Source organism: Struthio camelus, chromosome 3 (genome assembly GCF_040807025.1).
Source record: "Struthio camelus isolate bStrCam1 chromosome 3, bStrCam1.hap1, whole genome shotgun sequence".
NCBI classification, from domain to species: domain Eukaryota; kingdom Metazoa; phylum Chordata; class Aves; order Struthioniformes; family Struthionidae; genus Struthio; species Struthio camelus.
In genome coordinates, this window is record NC_090944.1 from 32,641,224 (window position 1) to 32,662,917 (window position 21,694).

The 21,694-nt window shown below is 33.5% G+C and overlaps 1 protein-coding gene across 2 annotated transcripts in view; it reads right to left on the reverse strand.

Annotated features, from left to right (window-relative positions):
* Nucleotides 1-21,694, reverse strand: part of CSMD1 (CUB and Sushi multiple domains 1) — a 1,260,625-nt gene that overhangs the window by 427,977 nt on the left and 810,954 nt on the right. For both annotated transcript variants that reach the window (XM_068937332.1, XM_068937331.1), the window contains exons 8-10: nt 14,553-14,640; nt 8,818-8,942; nt 3,370-3,491 (exon numbers count right to left, since the gene is read on the reverse strand). In XM_068937332.1, the coding sequence (XP_068793433.1) occupies nt 3,370-3,491; nt 8,818-8,942; nt 14,553-14,640 (335 nt within the window). The remainder of the gene's footprint in view (nt 1-3,369; nt 3,492-8,817; nt 8,943-14,552; nt 14,641-21,694) is intronic.

The window sequence follows — 21,694 nt, forward strand, 5'->3', positions numbered from 1 at the left end:
TCTCCTCCGTGGTGCCCAGCCACAGGACAAGAGGCAACGGGCATAAACTGAACCACAGGCAGTTCCATCTGAACATGAGGAAAATCTTCTTTGCTGTGAGGGTGTCAGGGCATTGGAACAGGTTGCCCAGAGAGATAGTGGAGTCTCCTTTGGTGGAGATATTCAAAACCCGTCCGGATACGATCCTGGGAAATGTGCTCTAGAGGCCCCAGCTTGAGCAGGGAGGTTGGACTAGATGATCTCCAGAGGTCCCTTCCAACCTTGGCCATGCTGTGATTCTGTGATTTTTTTGCTGGTGCACCTCTTCAGCTAGACTACTTTCCCCACACTGCACTGAATATTTATTTTCTGTGATATACCCTGGACTTGAGTATAGAGAAAAAAAGAGATTGAAACATATCATGCAAAAATATAGACCTTTCTTTCCCACCAGGTAAGCAGGACATGTAATCCCAAGCTATAATTCTCACCCACAGGAGCATTTCAATAGAAAATTGCCAAACAACAGTGCACATGGATGAAGAAAATGGTTTGGTTCATCTACTAAGTCAAATTCACACTACAACATGTCATATTTTGAATAAGCAATACCTGAAATACAGAACTTTCTTATTCCTTAAATATGAATTGTTTTAGGGAAGTGTTTCATAGGACTATTCATTTAAGAAGAATCATCATCTTGTAAAATGCTATGTGTAAACTAACTAGATGAAAAGCAAATAGACTGTTAGAGTTAGTCAAAGCAAATATAAAATATATAATAATAGCATGTCATGAAAGCCTATGTACTTTAAAAAGAAAATAAATACAGACACTGGGCATTTTGATAAATATTTTCACATCTGAAGGGAAAAAACTAGGATCCTCAAGCAGATCTTAAGATCAGAACCTCAATAGACAGATCAATTTTCCAGAGTTCTGTGACTCATAACTCCAACAAAAGTCAGAAATGAAAATCTCACATTTCAGCACATCTAAAAATCAATCCATTATTTCGGAAATGTAGAAATGAATTTACAGGAGGTAAATGATTTTTTAAAGCTCCCAGGTTTCAAAGTACTGGCAAGATATATTTCTCTAGAAAGAAGTAGGAATAAAGTTATATTTCAGTCAGATAGTCTGTAAAATAGAAGCATTTTCCTTCACATCTTTTATTATCCGAAGGGTACTTGTTAAATCTAGATTCAGTAATTTAGGGATACAAAAAAACTGTGAACGTGAAAACAACTTGAGAAAACTGTATGTAATTAAACATTTGATTTTTTTTTTCAGACTTTACACTCATAATACTCATGGTCCTAAAGTAAATACTCATCTTTCCTAGATATAAGAAGTTAAGAAAAATATCTTCCTTTGTTGCACTGCTAGACAAATTCAAGATTAATAGAATATCTTATTTTCTATTGCTCATCCTGTCTGATAAATTTGTCTATTAACGTATATCTTCCCTTCCATCTAAAAAGCAGGATGTAATAATGTGTTTTTTTTGCTGTGTGAAAGCTCCAAATCTTGTTCTCATACTTCTTCATTTTGAATATAACATAAGAATTGATCTTTTTGGTTGGGCAATTCCTTCAGTGTATTTTTGTGACTGTTAAACTATCACCCTGCCCACAGAAGATTATTTAAAAATGCCTTTTAGAGCTCAGAGAGTAAAGCACTAAGTTAACACATGCCAATCTCATTGATCTCTACCATACCAAGATCCTAAATCCATTGAAAAATGGTTATATTTCAGTAAACTGAATAAAACTTGCTTATTATCATAGTAGGCTGAATTTTGTTATTTTTTCACAAATAAGACAGAACCTCCTTAGAAAACATATATTCTATACAGTTTAATAAGTACCACTGCGCAGTCAGTACCAATTTTGGGTTATGGCTAAACCATCTTGCAATCAGCAAGATTACTGTCTTCATTTTATGATAATTGTCGAAAGAAATCTCATTAAAATTCTTGAAAAGTCGAGGGAAGAAAGATAAAAAGGAAATGTACTAAAGGAATAGCGGAAAGTCAAAAGCCTTTAAGGTGCTAAGGCTCTCTTCTCTCAGTAGTAATTTAACATTTTCTTTTGATATACAATTAACTTTCCTCTTATCAAAATATATTGCAGTTGTGATTCAAATAGGGACTACATATTAGTGGATATACATTTGAGTTGATGTAGTTTTTGGGTAGTTTCCATATTCTAAATGCTTTAATATTTTAAAATGTCAAGTGACTTAATACTTACTATAAGATTTAGTGATTTTAAACATCAAAGGTCATTCACAAGTAGTCACCTCTAAATTGCTATACAGAATAAAATGTAACAGTTTGCTGCTGGAAAACACCACACTTCTCTTCATAGAAGAGAACTTCCTCTATAGTAAAAGTTCTACAATATGATAATTTTGTGCTTTTACCTGTTTTTCCTCAATATGCACTTTTACTGCTTATACAAAGCAGTGCATCTGCTTTCCTTTAAGTGAAATAAAACTCTCAGATGATTTTGCAAAGAAACAATGCTTACCAGTACCATGCTATGTAAACATGTTGCAAAATGATCTTTTCTGCAACAGAACTTATTTGTTAATTTATAGTGAGATAAAGTTAAGTAGTTTTTTCCATAACTGTATTAATGAAGTCAGGGACATAGTCTTTGAAACAATTGGCATATGAAATAAATATTTTGTATTGATGAAAGTACGTATAAATTTTACATTCTCCAACTTATCACAACTCTCATTCTGCATTTCACTAGAGTAAAGTAAACTGTATAAAAGAGAAAGGTGTTTTAATTCCTTTTTTTTTCCTACAGGGGTAGATAGGGGCCATCTTTTTGTCTTTAATTGTGGAAGGACATTGATTTTGCAGAAACACAAGTTAAAATACATCTTGGTACTTTACAGTATAAGGATACTGAACTATGACTATTATTTTATGCATTATCAGAAAATAGTAACTTGAAAGGAGAAATTAGGCAGGTAGTTAGACATAGAACAAGAACAGACAAAATACTTTGATGTATTTCTGTTTTTATTCTGTTTTAAGACTGAATCGAGTATGTATCAAGATAAAGCTACAGCTTGCAAAATTTGCTGTCAATACATTTAGCAATGTGTGATTTTGAATACGATTTTATGCATTTCATTAGAAAATTAGTTTATAATTTGAAGATGGCAATTCAGGTTACTTTGAGTGAACATTTTCACAGATACGAATAATTTATATTTTTTAATTGTACCCAATATATTTTTTTACCATCTGTATTTTGGTCATCTGTGCATTTAGGTGTACATATACACTTGCATGTGCTCACACATTTATTCAAATATATATGAAATTATTTTAAGAAAATTGAACTGAGACAAAGACAAAATGCATACCTTCTCTGGATCAGTTGTTGTAATGACCCACACACAGTGCGCATTGTCTTCATATTGGACTGGATAATTTGGCGATGTAATAATCCCACTTGGTCCACGTAAGTTCGAACCACATGTTCTAGCTAAAATGATAAACATCAAGTCATATGCTTTTCATCAGTTGCTTTTTACAGTGCACACTACTTAAAATAAACTTTGTAAAATTGCCATACAATTGCCAAACAACTACTTGTTGTAAAATAAGTATTATGGTGATGCATTCTGTGATAGTCTGTCTTTGAAGAAGTTTCATCCAGTCAGAAAAATCCTGACAAATGACCTACAGAGGAAGGAAATTAGAACTTTTCCATTAATCAACCTCACCTGTATATTGCTTAATTCTTATTTTAGGTGAAGATGCTAAAACAGATAGTGTAGTTTACACCATGTCTAGGTACTTAGATACCTGCATATCTTTAAAAATCTGAATTTCAGAATTAATTAGCATAATTTCCTTTAACTTTTGATATAATTTAAACTCTTCAGTTACTTAAGTTTCAGTGCTTGTAAGAGGAATGACTACATTCATTAAAGCCTGTTCATTCTTTTTCTGAAAACTAGACTAAAGCACCTAATGTAATTCTGGTAATTCTGAAAATTTTACTTTTCCCCTTTTTCTGTAGCTGCCTTCCTTTTGAAGAATGTAACAATAGCATTTCCTTACTGCACAGAATTATTAGGAGGAGGAATGCATCGATTGTGAGCCTGATCTGCAGTAATGGAAGTGTGACTGGTACAAATAGGAAACAATTAAACTAAAGGTAATCCAAAATGTTGCAAAAAATGTGTTGGGTGGGCTTGTATACCACTTACAGAAAGTAGGTATGAATTGCTGACAGGTTTCTATGTGGAATTCGAAAAAAACTCAGGAACATTTACATTAGCACTGTCAGGGATCTGAGGGCACTAGTAGGCCTGAATGGCCCTAACCAGCCTCACGTGGTGCCTCCGCTCGCAACCCCTGCCCATGGGCCCAGGAGCTTCATTTAAGCTTGAGTCTGGGACTTTAACTCCTATTTGAGCTACATCTTAGGAGACATGGGACTATATCTGACCATGGTTGCCCTCACCCTGACCCCGACCTGCTGTCCTGGCTTTCACTGGACCTGCCTTCTCGTAGGATGTGCCTGATGATCTGGGCTTAGAATTGTCCTCATCTTCCCCCCTCTACCCCGCTCTCTTCCAGTACCTTGGTCCCTAGCAGGGCAGTGGGATGGCCGTGCCTGGTGGGCTGGAGAGCCCCCTGGCCCCAGGGAGCAGCAAGCCCATGGGGTGCCCTGACAAGCACAGTCATTGGAACTGGATGCTATTTCATGTAATAATTAAGGTGCTAGCCAACAGTAAAAGTCCCTGTGATCATTCGTCAGCTTCGTAACCCACTTCATAATTTTGTTAGCTAGAATTCCAGAGTAAGTGCAAAGTCCAACTTCTTCACTAAGTCTTACAGGATGGAAGTGATCTAGCTTGCAATACTTTGCATTTAATTTAACAACTTCTCAACCCTAAGTAGATATCAATTGCAAAATGTGATAAACAGTTCTTTGTATCGTGTATTGTATTACTAAATATATGACATAAGTACTGAGATTAGTGGCATCTTGAAGGTCGGTAAGGGAACTGGGAAGAATGTGGACACAGAGCTCATTGCAAGTAAAACTTTTATCTTTTACCTCTCACTGTCTGCAAACATACACCATAGGCAGTGTTCCGTGTAATATTCACCCAGAATTATATACCTTTCAGCCTAAACAACATCAATCTGTGTTTAGCAAAAAAAAAGATTTACAAAGATTTACAGGAACTGGCTAACTTAACCCATAGACAGTTGTGACAGGTTAGCTACAATTTCAGAAGTATGGTTGAGCAAGCTAACTCGTTTTTTGGACTGAGGTTTTAATAGAGATATAGGACTATTATATCCTTTTTTATTGGTGGTTCACTGGAGGGAATAAAGCATAATAAAGATATTTGTAGATAATATATTGGAAGGAAGAGCAAACTCTAATAATAACATACAAATAATTCAGAAGCCAATAGCCCGTTTCTGCTGAGTATTACTTCAGCCATGCATAGATTACTTCAGTTCATTTCTGAAATATATTAACAAACAAGAAAAAAATCAGCAGGAGAGGAGGAAAGAGTGAACAATGGAGTTGTATAAGCACACTACTTCATAGTAGTGTGAAACTAAATACTGAGAAGATATATTTAGATTTTTCATTTAGGTGTAACCCTGACTAAGAATTAAATATACAATTTAAAACATGTATGCACCAACCTATGGAGACACTGAGCTCAAGACCTTTTTGAGTTGCAATTCCTTTACTGCTCTGGAAAGAGCTGGAACATTTTTTTTTTTCCTTTGCTATGTTTTAGATTGTCCATCCTTTATGTGGGTATACCCATTTAACATTACCCATATTTTATACCTTGTGATAATTGTCCAAGAATCTTTTTAAACTTTTTACAATCTTTAATGAAGTAAGCGTAATTTGCAATAATATCACCTGTGTCATCATACAGTTGGAAACAACCATTCTTGCAGTGGCAAAAAAAATATTTTGCTCTAGTATTATGAAATAAATAGATAATGAATGGTGACTGACATCTGATGACCAAGTATTAGAGGCCTCCTGTAAAGGTTTGTAATATACTATATAATGAGTGTATTGTTCTGAAGACCAAGAATCAGTTCCAACAGATTAATAAATTCCTTTATTGTAAAAAATAATTACAAAAAATTTGCCAAATCCATCTAAATCCTGGTAAAATAAATTGATTTTGATTAAGCAAATTACAGCTCATCAGCTTACATCACTATGAAATACGTTGGGAAATGTACTGCAATAATCTTTATATCAAAATTGTTTTCCTCTTAATATACTCAGTACAAAATGCACTTAACCTGAAAAAAGATTTGCAAGATTCTTGTGCAAATAAAAATAGTGCAGTTAGGTAGTTTTAAATGTGCATAATATCTAAGTTGTTTTCATGTATTTTGGAAGAAATATTGGCCAATTTATATTTGTTTAACATAAAACTTCGCTATGATCTCAGGAGAAAATGACGATTAGATTAGAAAAAAAATCTACTTGCAAAAAAGGTAACTTTGTCAGCTAAGTTACCTTTTTTTTTTTACTTTTTATTTTCACCTGATGCAAATTTAATGGGTACTAAAAATAGCCCTTCAATAAAAATAACGTTATGTAAACATATGCTATTTACATCCACTGTTCTAGAAGTGCACCACATTTTTATATCTGACCATAAGCAAACTTCATAAGAGCTGGAACTGGTCTTTCGCTAAACAGTCTGTTAAATGTTCAATGAAGTTCAGATAAATTTAAAGATCCTTTTCTATGGAGTCCATTGTACCTCAGAGATATTTCTGTTAGCTGTTATTCAGAATGATGTGGGAACACCTGATATTTTTCTACATCAAGCATCCAAACTGTAGAAAGAGTATAGGAAGAATAGTTTAGTGAGAGATGAAAGAGAACACTTGATGAAGTGCTTGCTCTAGTAATGAGACATCCTTAAAAATGTGAAGTGTGTGGTAGTGAGGAAAAGGGAACACTGGCAATGAATGACTCCGTTTGAAAACTATAATATAAAAATAATGCTCTGCACAGCTCTCAGCTTTCTCCATAACGAACAGATTTGCGACTTGATGGGTAAGAAAACAGAGTAGAAGTGCCATAAGGTATAACATATGAAAAGGCTTGAGGCAGACTGTCACATGATTTAGGCATCTGATGGAGGGTAATATAACAGTAGGCTCCTTATCTAGTCAAAGAACAGAGACAGAACAATTCACATTATGATCTTAATCACTGGAAATGTTTTTATCCATTGACGGTACTGACAGTCAGCAGCCACTACCTTCTAAATTAGATACCCTTGTTAAGGGGTTAAAGTTATGAGCATAAAATTTGGACTTGAGGACTAAGCAGCTCTTTGATATGAATAGATATTCAAGCAGTCTCTATCTGAATTGTTTCCTATTACGTTGACTTATATAAAATCCCAACAATCTCAGCCTCTTGAAGTTTTATTGTATACCATATGTTGTCAGTTTTAGGATGAAATAATTCAGCACCTTTAGGTGATAATTCTTTTATAATTCTCCAAAAATTATAAGAAAACTTAATGCCAAATTTTGTAGGCATCTCCAAGACAACTTGAAGAACTACCTTTGAAACAAATATTCTTCAGCTTTTCAGTCTGGTGTAGTTCTTGTTTAGAGATATCTTATCTCAAATGTTGGCAGGGCTGACTATGTCTTGCGAGCAGAATTGTATGGAAATCCCTATCTGGAGGCTGATCAAGGAGCGTTCGTCCTTCCAGGAGTCCTATCTGTTCTCGTTTTATAAGTATATACATTTTATCTAAGTGAGATTATCCTTTAACTCACTCTTGAACAAGTAAACCTTTCAGTCCAAAGGCTGGAAATCCATACCTTCTACAGCTGTTTTGTCTTTTGCTGGCGTGGTAACTGCTGTCCAGCATAAGATTTTGTCAGGTATGAAAAATACTTTTATCTACCTCAAAATGACAAATAAAGCATATCAACTTTTTTTTTTTCTTTTAATTGAATTTTTTTATTTCTACTGTCCATCTTAACTAGGTTGTCCGGTTCTTAGGACATAAAGCAAGCAAACTCGTAGGGTTAAGACTTTTGTTATGTGCAATCCAAATCAACTTTTCTACAGAAAAGCAGGAAGAGTTCCTGTACAGAGATATCTGCTCTTTATCTTTCCTAACTACCACAATTCTGGAGGACTTTGAAAGCATTTACATCTTTTTTCTTCTATTATTTTATTACAGTTAGTAGATTACAATGTAAAAGCAAACAAGCAAGCAAGCAGGCAAGCAACTCCCCTCCTCCCCCAACAAAACCCTCAAACTTATTCATTGGTTCAGACCCTAATGAGAAAACATTTCGAAATGAAATCAGAAGATTAGGCCATTTGTAAGATTGGGCTAAATAGATGGAAGAAGGGGGAATTCAGCAAAAATGGTGAACTACATGAGAATCTGGGACTGACAGGAACATAACGTGATTGAGAGTTGCTGCTGTTCAGGACTTCAGTTAGAACAGTTTAACCTAATCATAACTAGCTGGTTTAACCTAACTAGATGCTAGTTAGAATATGTTAAATGTGATAAAAATAAGATTAAATGAAATATTACACTGCTAAAAGGAAATTAGCTCCCTAAATTGATATTTTTTCTGCACCTGTGTTTATCAGCTTTGTTAAAAGTTCATATGCTACAGAAAAATCTTTGCAAATATATAATGTTATTATGTTTTTTCTTTCTTTCAAACATCATTAAATTACGTTTCTAAGCAAAAATTATAAGCTTACACTTTCAAACTTCAAAAAAAATTCCAAAGAAAGCACTTACCACGGCAAATTGGCCGGTGGTCACTCCAGGCAGCCAGGGTATCTGTCACTCTCTGGCAAGTGATGCTCTTAGAACCTTGCAACACATAATTATCTTCACAAGAAAACTGCACACTTGCGCCCACCCTAGCAGAAAAATGGAGAAGGAAGGAGAGAACTGAAATATCCTGTATTAGAAAGGCACATCAGACATTCTCCATCAAATGACAAAAGCAGTGACAACATTTCTAGAGTCAAATGAAGAAACTAAGGGGAAAAATTTTACTCCATCCTTACCATACATAAAAATCAACTTACACTATAGGGAACAGCTCTATTTTATTCAGTTTGTTCATTATTTAAAGAAATAAGGCCAAGGATATATTGGAATAGCGATATTAGGTTTTCTTCTTTAAACTGTGATTTCAGTGAAACCATTAAGAGATACGTTTGTTAAAAAATATATAGTTGTTGTTCTTGCAGGCAAGAAAATTTACTTCATGAATAACTTCCACCTCCCTATATACTCTGAAATACTAAGCAGTTAGAGATGGGAATTTGTGAACGTGTCATTCTATCAGGAAATATTAATTTGGATAAACTGCAGAGGTCCTTGGATAACTGGCTTCACTAACAATTCCTGCTAAAAATTATAAAAATAATGAATTGTAAAATGATTTAAATATTATTGTTGCACTGTAATTATACACATTTGAAGCTAACTGAAAGAAAACCATTTTGCAAAAATATTTTGTCAAAGCACAATGATGATGTCAGTTTTGGTTTATTTTCAAATTTTAACTTTTAAATTTGGCTCTGTAGAATGTTTTATGACTTTAGAATTTCTTACTGAACAATGCTAATCAACTTGCATATAGAGTATGTAAATTGTATTATGCATTAAACAAGGATTTGTCCAAAACAGTATTAACATTTCTGCTTCCATCTATGTCTTTCTTCCCTAAAGCATTTCTGTTGTTTGTGACATTTTTTCACTGCCTGTCACAATCAACCAATTATGTTGTTAGCTGTTTTTCTGTTTTTCTTTCCATATCTGATAATCTCTTGTTGTGGACTAAGTAGTCTCAATTAATCAATTTCTCATTTTTACCTTCCTAAGTTAGCGAATCCTGAACAGCAGGGGATGGCTGGATGGCCGTCAGAAAGCTCAGTGATTAAAACTATATTGTGCACAAAAGCAAAGAAAATCACACTCACTAGCATCCAGCTCATTTCCACCTTACAAGAACAAGTATTTTATCAGTTTCCTAAACTCATATCAAAGATTAAATATAGTGCTTATCAATACTACCATGTATTTTTATACTTCCTTTCACCAAAACTTTAATAGGGTCATTAAAATTTTTAAGTTTTAATGAGATTCTATAAAACTGACATGGCCTTTAAAAATTACTTCAATTAACACTTGTTAAATTGTTAAATATATTGTTATATATTAAATATATATTGTTGAATATATTGTTAAGTATAACAAATTCAGGATGGTGGGAAAAGTATTGGCCCCTTCCTTCATTAGTTCATGAGAAATGAGTAAAATTCTTGAGGAGTAAAATAATTTTTTGATTTTTTTTTTATTTTATACTTGCCACAATCTATTATTATTCAGTATATTCTCAATATCTTCAGGTAAAAAGTAGACTAAGCACTGTTTCAAATGCATACCTAATATTTATTAATGACTAGAGGTTCTCTTATTGGTACGGGAAATATTTCGATGAATTAATCTGGGCATTTTAATACTTCAAACATCTTTTTTTTTGAAATGCAATTTGCTATACATAGCTCTGATTTTTTTTCTATGGGAAATTAAAACAAAATTATGTGTTGTGATAAATGCAAACTGAGAATCAAATAGAAGCCTTTAAAAATCATACTGGATTATTATTTTCCCCAAAATATAATGGTGTGTGAACCAGAATGAAAACTTCAATCTTCCCCTCAACTTCAAGAGGTTTGCCACTATTATGACATTAAAAGAGTATTAAGGAATTAGGCACACACATAAAAATGAAGGAAATGAAACAAATATGATGTCTAGGTTTGCAATTCCCAATTTGACATACATGACTCCTTCCCCCAAAGAAAGAAGAAGAAAAAAAAAAAAAAAGAAGACAAATACTCTGAATCTTCTTAAGTGAAGGATTTCAGGTTTAGAACAGGTTTTTTCATAGTTACATCAATATTAAGAATATTTATTCTTAACAGATGCATACAATTTTACTTATGAATTTAATTCATGCATTTATGATGATACAATTTTTACTAATATTTTTATACAATTTATTGTTGTATTTTCTTCCAAAGCTCCTAAAACAACATATAACTAAGGATTAGTAGTGTGAACTCCATATATTTTACAGAATGGATATCATCTTCTGAAATATTTGATCACAAACTAAGTAACACTAAATAAAATATGCTGACCATGTTATATTGAAAAAAAATTAGCAAAAGCATCAATTTAAAGAAAGGGGTAGGAATACAAAGTACTAAAAAACTACACGATGTTAGAATTAGAAGTGCTGAAAAGCTTGAATAAGAACACTAAGCATTGAGGTATGCGATCTTTTTATTATTTCAGGAATTCTGATTAAACTTTGGGTAGGCTACAGAATAGCACTCATAGATTTCACCAGGATATCTGACATAGTTCTGAACACAGTTTATACGTGGCTTTAATATCAGCTCAGCTGCATCTTTTATGAAGCAGCTATTATGGAGGCATTAGCTTTATGACATGAGTCTGACAACTGACACCTTCAAGAAAAGGATATTAATGTCATTGTAATTCTATCAAGCATAAAAATACATAAAAATAATGAAAACAATATTTAAAAGATATTCTGGAGGAAACTACTAAATACTGCAGCATGAAGGTACAGACTATTGAATTATAGTGTTCATAAAGGAAATTAAAAGTCTATGTCAATAACTAGTTAGGTAAGCTAAAAGTTCGAGTTCTACTAAGTGTGTGTGTAAAACTCACATTCATAAATGAAATGCATCCAAGACATCAAGAAGATATGAGATTAAGGTTTGTTTTTTTCCAGTTTGGTTCCCTTTGTTTGTCTGTTTATTATTCTGCTGACTTGAAGACTGAATAATAAAGTATTTATATATATATTACTATACTATAATGCATACACTACAGACAGATGAATCGAGCCACATAACTTTGGGTATTTCAGAGAACAGTTAATAATGAGAAATTTTAAGTGAGCTGAGTCACCTCAGCTGAGTGTTTTCTATTTCCAGACAACTAGATTTATTTCTAAATAAGCATCTCAGGGGATGGGGTGTAACTGGGCAACAGAGTCCTTAGAACTCCTTATCCCCTGAGGAATATCTAATCTAATCTTGCATTGATTCTGCTTAGATATTTTTTCATTCAAAAAATTGGGCTTTCTTTAAAGAAGAGACTACTTTGGTCTGAAATTTCAAAGAAAATTATTAATTCATCTCATTTTCAGACTTTGTAAATTAATATTTTTAACTTGCTTATTTCCAATCTTTACCTCCTTTGCCACTGAGTGAAACTGTGAACACTGAAACTCTTAGTTCTATTATTTTATTCTTAAATATGCACTTTAGACTGGGGCAAGAAATCAGTTTCCCTTTCTTCTTCTTCTCCTTCCTCTTCTTCTCTTTCCACTTCTTCTTCTTCTTCTTCTTCTTCTTCTTCTTCTTCTTCTTCATTCATTTTAATTTTTAATCATATCAAAGCAAAATTTTTGTCTTAATAAGAAGGCTGGGACTTGATCGAAATAAATCATTTTTAATGAGAAAAAAACCTGTAATGAATACTAAGCATGAGAAAGTACATTTATCTTTAAAAATTTTTTTTATAATTAAAAAAGTTTGCATAAGAAGTGCCACTGGAATTGTGGAAAATGATAGGATTTTCACCGTATCACATGTACATGTACCATACAATATTTGAGAGCAGAAAAATTTTGGCTATATCCATTTTATAATTCATTAAAAAATCATTTTGAGAAGTCTCACAAAAATAAAATGTGATACAATGCAAAATTGCATTGCTTATGTTTTTATTCATCTAGCAAAGTTTCAGTAGCCATTTCTCCCTCAAACTGAATCCAAATATCTACTAGGTTCTCTGAAATCACTGAAAACCACATGTCCCACTACCTGAACTCATGGTAAGAAGAGGAAATTAAAAGGTTAAAATTTCAATACCTTTTTGGTTGCTTTGTGATATTAGAATAAATGCAATTATTATGCTGGAAACTATGAATCCCTTTGATCCCTCTGCAAAGGACCTGTCATTACTGAATCTGTAGGGTCTCAGCCTGACTTGAAAATAAACCCTCTGTCTTTCCATCATTCTTGCTCATTACATGCCTTTCAGTAGAGTGGAAAAGCTTTTGAATAATGTGCATTTTCAAATGTTTTAGTTCCGATTAATATCCACAGTCATCATTCTCCTGACAAGAACAATAGCTCCTTCTGGAGTCTTTACTTACCTCTTAAAGAAAAAGAAAGAAAAAGAAGGAAAATCAAAATATATTTCCTTTCCTTTACTTTCCACAGAGTGTTTATTTTCTCTGCATTGGACAAATGTAAACCATATTATTTTCCCTTAAAAATAGAAAAGCTTAATTTGTTATTTCAGGGAAAGAAAAACTAAATTCCAGCTAAAGTCTCTATTTAAACTTCAAGCTAGCTATAGATAACTACATTTTATGACAGCTAAGATATCTTTTAAATAGATCTGAATAATGAGTTTGTAGTACAGGAAAGACAATTTCTGTTGTATAATCAGTTTTCAGATAACAAGGTTTATGAGTAGAACAAAATTTTATTGCTTCTCTCAAATAAGAGTCCTAATTGGAGGCTGAAAATATGCAGATAAATAATGAATGGCTAAAGTATATTAACAGGTTTTATTTATCATATACTAGATGATATTCCTGATGCGATTATTTGAACACCTTACATATTCATTTATCTCCACAAACACTGAAATACAACATCGCATTGAAATAAAAGTGAAATAAAAGTATTATCATAGCTTGAAAGGAGGAGGGGAATAAGAAGGAGGGGAATATCCTTATTCTGTCAACTGATTAAGCATTGCCCATAAATAGGCCCCAGACATTTAAGATTCCATTAGCCCACATTCATTCCTTAGAGATTATATTCAAAATATAGTTACGTATAATTTACAGGGTTCCTCAGTATTAGATCCTGGTAGATATTTTAAAATATGCTTTGAGCTTTGATGTTCTTTTGAGTCTTCCCTTTTCTTGAGATTTTCACACACTCCTGGGATTTTTTGTTGCTAGGCTATCCCATGTTTAGACTCACGTTTTTGGATCTTTGGACCTGCTTCTTCTGATGGAGCCAAAAGATGTGCTATTTAGATTATTATTTAGACCATTCAATAACTATTTATTGGTTTATTGATTTAATTCCAAAATAAAGTTATTTTAGAGCCCTTTCTCTTCCAAATTAATCTTCCTAAATTTTTAAAAGTTTTTTAAATTTCCATTTCTGCTACAGTCTAGAGACAAAGAGAAGTAACTATCTTTCCTATCCCTTTCCAGTTTACAAATGGCAGTAGATCTGCCAACCAATGTGCATGTGCAGTTGTTTCCTAACCAAATTCAATACTCTGCATTAAAGATCAAATACATGATTGGAAATGCAAATATGGGTCAACTTGGGTCAGATGTTATGCATATAAGTATCTTCTTCTTGGTGAACTGTGCCTACCTGAAGTCAGAGCCTGCCCTTTTCCCATTTTCAGGGATTCCAGGATCAGGACATGTATCAGATGCGACTGCATCCCCACCTTGGGTCACTGCAAAGTAAAGTAAAAGAAAATAAATTGTCAGCTATACAGCTAGAAAGATGACTCTTCACTTCTTCTGTATATTAACTTCCATGACCCAAGCTTAACCACTTGCATATTCTTTTTTTTTTCTTGAAACCACATACATTAGGACAAAAAAAAGCCCCACATAATTGATCTCTTGAATATATTGTTTATTTGCTTTGGTTATGATTAAAAAAAAAAGTATATTTTGCTTCTGTGGAAAAAAAAAATGGTAGATTTCCCACAGACAGTCATCTTTTTGCACACTAGTATCCACATCTTGTCTCGGACAAGCAAAACATTTCATGAAGGCACCCTTTGAAATATTCACAGTACACCACTTCGAATTTCTGATAGCTTGAGAAAATAAAATCTCAGTTAAGCTTCTGCCCATAATAAGACTTGAAATAGATAAAAGCAAAAAACCAACTGTAATACAGAAATATTTTAATGAAGATATAGTTCATCTCAAAAATATATAGAAAATCGCACAGAGCAATTCATTTGTGACCAGCTGAACATGCACACATGCAAAAAAGGTTCAGCATCTCTATTTTGTGCTTTCAGGCAGGAACATAAAGAGAAGAAGGCCTATACTTTTCCATTCCTTTCCTCCTCCACTCTTTTTCCCTCCAGATTGTCAGATATTTAGATATGCATATATAAACTTGAAAGTCCTCTCAAAACTAAGAAGCCAGTTTCACTTTTTTCTTCCTAATTTGTAAAAAGGTATTTATGCCATATATGAAATTACAAGTAATTGATCATAGAGATAAGATACAAAGTAAGGCACAATACTGCGATATATAGAAGACTTGAATAGACATGTGCTTTCTCTCTAGCACATAGGCACATGCATGTGCATGCATGACTACACACTCCTCCTGTCTTTTTGTATTCCCTCCTATCAGACTTGTGGATCATATACTTCCTCTTAAAACATTTTGGGGAAACCCTTAAGAACAGGGCAGGATGTTCCTCCTAATAAAAACAAACAGATTTAGCTGGAATATTCTAGCTGGACAAAATAAATTACGCAATCCTGAGTGGACTACGGTTGACAGCGTTACCACTGCAAGGTGATGAGAGATTAGATGTAAAATGTGGCTGATTTTTCGATTCAGCGATATGTTTTCAAATTGAATATAGTGGCAGAAAGAAAGATGACAAGCAGGTTATTTACAATTAAGAGCTGGCAATCTTTATGCCCCTTCTGCAGCATCAGGAGCAATTAATTTATATGAAATCTGAACATTTATAGGAGAAAATTAAAAACTGTTACAACACTACAAAAATATAAATAAGCAGAAAGCTCTTGTAAGTATCAAAATGCTTGAGCGGAGATTCCCCTTAAAATGGAGAAACTGCAACAACTGTGGTATCTTTCAACATTTAGCTATACTTCCTTCTCATTTTAGCATATAGAATGTTTTAAAAAGTTAGAAAAGAAAATGATCTCTTTATCTACATGTCCCTTTAGCCCTGTTTATTGTATTGTATACTGTCTGTTCCAGAGTCTTTAAATGAGGTGATGAAGGATTATGATACTCTGAGAAACTTATTTCCGGATACAACTTAAAAATAGCATCTCGACTGTAAAATATTTTACCTAAAAGATTATTTCCTGATAAATAAAAAAACCACAACCATGAGTACAAATCCAGTTCATACGAACAAATGTATAGCACATTTTGCAGGTAAATAAATAAAAGGCTTAAAGAGATGACCTCACAAGCATATATGGTTTTCATAACTTACATTAAGACTATAAATAAAAACTACAGTCTTTGGTCATTATATCAGATCAGTTTATAGCTAGAGATAAGGTTGGTAAGATGATCAGGGAAGGGAGATAATATAATATTTATATTGAAAGCAATAAGTATAAATTAAATGTATTTTTAAAATGCCGATTCCTTCATATAAACAAGCCAATATTTTAGAGAAAATGTGCTTGTTTTGGACAGCAGGAAAAGATGGCTGAAACCTTACTCATAGCGCTGAATGAAGTGGTCTCTCCAGATGGAGGCTGATCTTTGCAGAGTTTGCTTCTCAGCCGCTACCTTCCTCTGTCAACACACTCTCATATTGACATCACTGAAAGGTGATTCAGGCTACCATTTATCCAGAGAAATACTGCCGCTTGAAATGGAGCAGGCATCATATGTTTGGAACTCAGCACATCTTCCCAATTGTCTTTAGACCTTGTTAAATATGGCCCGGGTTTTAGCTTCTGCTTTCCCCAATGAACTGTCAAGCGTTTTGTAACAGATGGTGGTTGTATGACATGCTGTCATAACAAAATAAATCCAATTCTCTGTAAAACAAGCCTGTCTCATCTTATCTTTCCAGGTGGGAAAAAAAGGAATAAATTTCTCAAATTAGTGAAACAAGGTATGACTTTTAGGGGTTCAGAGACACTAGGGACTTTGGTGTATTAATATGTATATAAACATACTTTTAGATTCAGATGCGCTAAAAACCTTTACCTGACAGTATTTTGGTATTTACCTAGAACTTCAAATTTCAATATTTTTCTAAGTTTTCTAAGAATTATTTTTTTAGGTCCAAGACTTGTTGTTAACGTTCATACTGAAAACAGATGAAAAGATGCCCAAGTGAATGCCTGTCAGAGACCTTAATTTTTGTCCACTTCAATCCTGCCTATTTACCTTTATATCCACAGCTGTGAAGTATATTTTCCACTGCTACTCAGGTCCGTAACATGAGGGAGAAGAAAATCAACCTGATCAAACAACTTCAGATCCAGAATGTTTAATTCCTACAGTCTCTTTTTGAAAGTATCTCTTAAACATGTCTTCTGCAATTTATCCAGTCACTTACTCAATCTTTCATTATTTTACTTTTTCCTTTAATGAAAGGGGCTTTTGTGCAGCCTCGAAAAATCCATTCGTACCTGTGTGTAGTCTTTTAAAATGATACTGCAATATGCACTCATTTACCTAGGCTGTTACAGTTTCATGCTTTTCACATCTTTTCGCTGATACTGCCCTCTATCACATCAAATATGTTATTTTTCTTTACATTCAAAGCTTGTTCACAGACTATCTGTATCCTATCTATCTAATTTTCATTTTCAAATTTCAAACGAAGGAAGGTATTAAGAAAAAGTAGCAAATATTTTTCCTATTTGGTTTGCAAAACTTAGAAATAAATACCAATTATGTAGAAACTTTGGCATTGATATGCCCTAACTAGCAAAATTTACAGTAAAACATCAACAATATTCCTCTGTATTGCAGGTAGAAGCTAAACATTTCCAAATCTGCTGTTATGGTAAAGAAATTTAAGATACTGTGTCTTAAATCACATGCCTACACATGTTTTCTAATTCTCAGCATGGCCTCTGTTTATCTCCATTGCACACCATTGTTCAAGGAACCAGCAGAGAGAAAAAAGGCATGTGGTTTTGTGTTCTGCGAGACCGACTTCAGAAAAGTATTTGATGTCACAGGGTAGGGAGAACAGTGAGGAGAGTAAGGACTCCAGTCAGGTTTTGGGTTTCTTTGAAAACATTAGTTACTGTAGAGTTTAACAGAACTCTGCTTTTCTCTTTTCTAACAGAGGATTTGAGAATATCAAAGAGTCTTCAACCACCAGACATGTCTTTGGTATGGAAACATAGCATTCTCAGTGGACACAGCTTAACTCTGGAGCTTCTCAACATACCGTGCTATTGTACCTTGCAAATCTTATGTATACTCAGGCCTTTCTTCAGAAATAGTTGAAGAAGGGCTGTGAATTCACTGACGTGACGGATAGCTTTTCGGTCTGTGTATAACCTGTACAATTAAAAACACTGATGATTTAAATTTCCACTTGATAAAAAAGCTTTTTTTTTTTTTTTTTCTCTGACTGAGAATGAAGCAACATGATGCCTTCTGTTTTTGCTGCTGGGCTCTTGGCACCTGGAGTTTCCATAGCTTTGGCAGTAGTATTCATTGCTTTACTTGGTATACAACACAGTAAGGATAGAGCTGTGTTTCACATGCTCTGGTTCTATGTAATAGTAGAGAGGAATGACTGGTGGTAACTATAAGTAGGAATCAGACTTAAAAAATTTGTAATCATAGTAATAAACAATTAGCAGGTGCATTAACAGCCTAATTTAGCTCAGTATTTGGGAAATGTTTAACTTTAATGAAGGAACAATATTAAGCAGCAGAAAGGGATGGTGCAATACATGTTTCATGTGGCGAGATGAGCAGCACAGCATCTCCCTTGTTAAAATACCAGTTCTGCTTAGGGAAGCTGCCCTGCTTTAAATGCATCTGGGGTCTGAACTTACTTTAATGATCTACTCATTCTGAAGTGAAGCATGTGATGAAATGCTTTGATGGGTAGGATCAATGCTGCACACTGCATATCTTTCTTCAGTACCCTTTAGATTACTAACAAATATTTGGCAGTTTGTGCTTCAGGCTGCAACACATATAATTTAAGTTTAACGTTTTAGCATTCTGTTTGGTCATTTGCATATTCTCCTAATGATATTGCTAGCCTATAGAAATGTTCTGGGGGGAAAAAAGGAATTAGATAAATCCAGGCATAGCCATTCCTTCAATAATTTGTTTAGAATACTTAGCAAATTAAACTAAAAATTGCAACAATCACCTACAAGATGGCCTTGTCAAATACTGTGTGGAGGTTAAAGAAAATAAAAGACCCAGAAATTCTCTGTGGAAAGGTATGATAAGAAATGGCAGTTTTTCTGATGCAGACCGACAAGTTTCTAAACTCAACAAGACTTAACAATAAACGAGTAGCATATCTCCCTCTTAGGACATAAATAAAAGTTGGCATATGTAAATATCAACCTCTTTGAAGCCAAGAAGTCACACGTAAGTGCAATGACACTGTATTAGTGAAAAGAGGCAATAGATATAATAACTGATGTATTACAGACACATCTCGATTATTCTTAAGCTACTTAAGTTTGCATTTATTTATATTTTCATATTCGAAAAAAGTTGATTCATATTTCAAAACAACAACAGGTTCTAGATAGGATTTTGGTCATTAAATAATTATACTTTAAAAATTAATCCAAAACACTTTAATTATCCTTTATAAAGCACACAAGAAGCTATTTGTTTCACATAGAGATGAACAATGTGGTTACTGGAAAAAGTAAACTTACATATTGCATGTCTTGAGATGGCAAGAGAAGAGATATAAAAGATTATCATTACGTAAAATAATTGAATAATCTAGAGCTATTTTGAATTTAGCAAGTTGGAATTAATGGATGAAAAGGAAGATTTTAGGATACAAAATCTTAAATCCCTAAGTACCTTAGCAGGTAGAATTAACCTAGTGAAATTTTCCACCATAAGCTCTACATACACTCTAAAATGTCAATTATCCCCAACCTGGGGATAATTTTAAGCTTTTAAAGTTTTCCACTTCTGCAGATCAAAGTGAAAGAATGGATCTGAGAATAATTTTAATGGTCAGACGGTATATACAACGGGAGGGGTGAAGGTTTGTTCACAAAGAAAATTCATTAGGAAACTTCTAATGTGTCACAATTATTAGCAGAGTATAATCTTTAGTCGTTTCAAGATAGCTTCTTAATGCAAAGCATAAGGCAGTAAATTACTGGCATGACTAAACTTGCTTTATAAATAATGTCTTTTCATAAACCAGATCATCTGTATTACATTTTATTTTAAAAAATCGAAACATTCACAAAAGGAGGAAATACTTCATTTTACATGAAAATATGCATAAAAATCACTCAGTTAATCAACATTCTTCTGGTTTTAATAATTTCAACTACATTAAAAAGTAATAGCTTATTTTGTCTTTTGAACTCTTCATCAAATTAGAGGCACAAAATAGATGTCATGCTCCCTTTTATTTTTGGTATGTGTTTTAGAGAAAGATATACGTGAAAAGTATTAAGTTGGAACCCTAATGGTGGGATACAAGGACATTGCTTGTAAGGTTATGTGAAAGGAAACTAGAGCTTTGCTTAGTAACAATATATTGCTTTAAAATTAAGATAGATCACAAATTTGGAACAAAATGCAGATTTGAGTAGAAATAATAGCTGCAACCAAAGCAGCATAGTAAAGAAGTGCATTCCAACTGGACAAAGAAATATAAACGAAGCTATGTAATATATTTTCCATGCAAATTCATCCAGGCTTCTAGAAAAAACACCTTTCCCTTAGTCCTCCTATGAACTAACTATAATGTTTAAATACTAGTGAACAGAAAAATGTGGTCATGATGACAGCAGATGACATAAGTGCATAAAGCTGCTCTGGGCAAATATAAAAAGAGAGATATAGTTATCCTAAAGGTGCCCAGGTGAACCTGGGCCCAGTACACACTTCCAGATGACACTGTGATTCTTCAAATTCATTAAAAAGTCTTCCTAAGTAAAGCATTGCTCTATTATCTCTGCAAACAGTAGACTGTAGCTTGTAGATTTCGTTTATAGCTGAAGTTCCCCATGTTTTCCACTATAAGAATATTTTAGCTTGGACAATTTGTAAGGAAAGCTTAAGCACCTCTCTTGCCTTAAAAAGAGAGATGCATTTCCATTGCATTTCTGCAGCAGAAAGTTAGAAAGTTAGAAGTGAGAAAAAACTTCTGCAGCAGAAGTTAGAAAAAATATACCATTTTCCCATGCTAAAGATAAGTCTTTTAATTTTTTGAATAAGCTGTAGTACCCTCACACATTGGTAAATTTAATAATCATCCTACTGGCTTGCAGCTGTAAACATTTGCTTAAAATACAGGATCTGGGGAGTTCATGGCACTCAATGTCTTCACTAACAGTGTTTTTTTAGCAGTAGTCCTTCAAACCCTAACCAAAACAGGTCGTATATCCCAGTTATCCTTGTTATTCCTTAGTGATCTCAAGGCCTGAGTATATGTTGCCCTTATATATATACAATGGTGCTTTTTTCTATTCTTCAAAAGTGAATCAGTAGTCCAAAAAATGTTTTTTTCTCATTATATTTTGTTCTATTTTTGTTTCCTGGGGGAGTTTGACTAACTATCC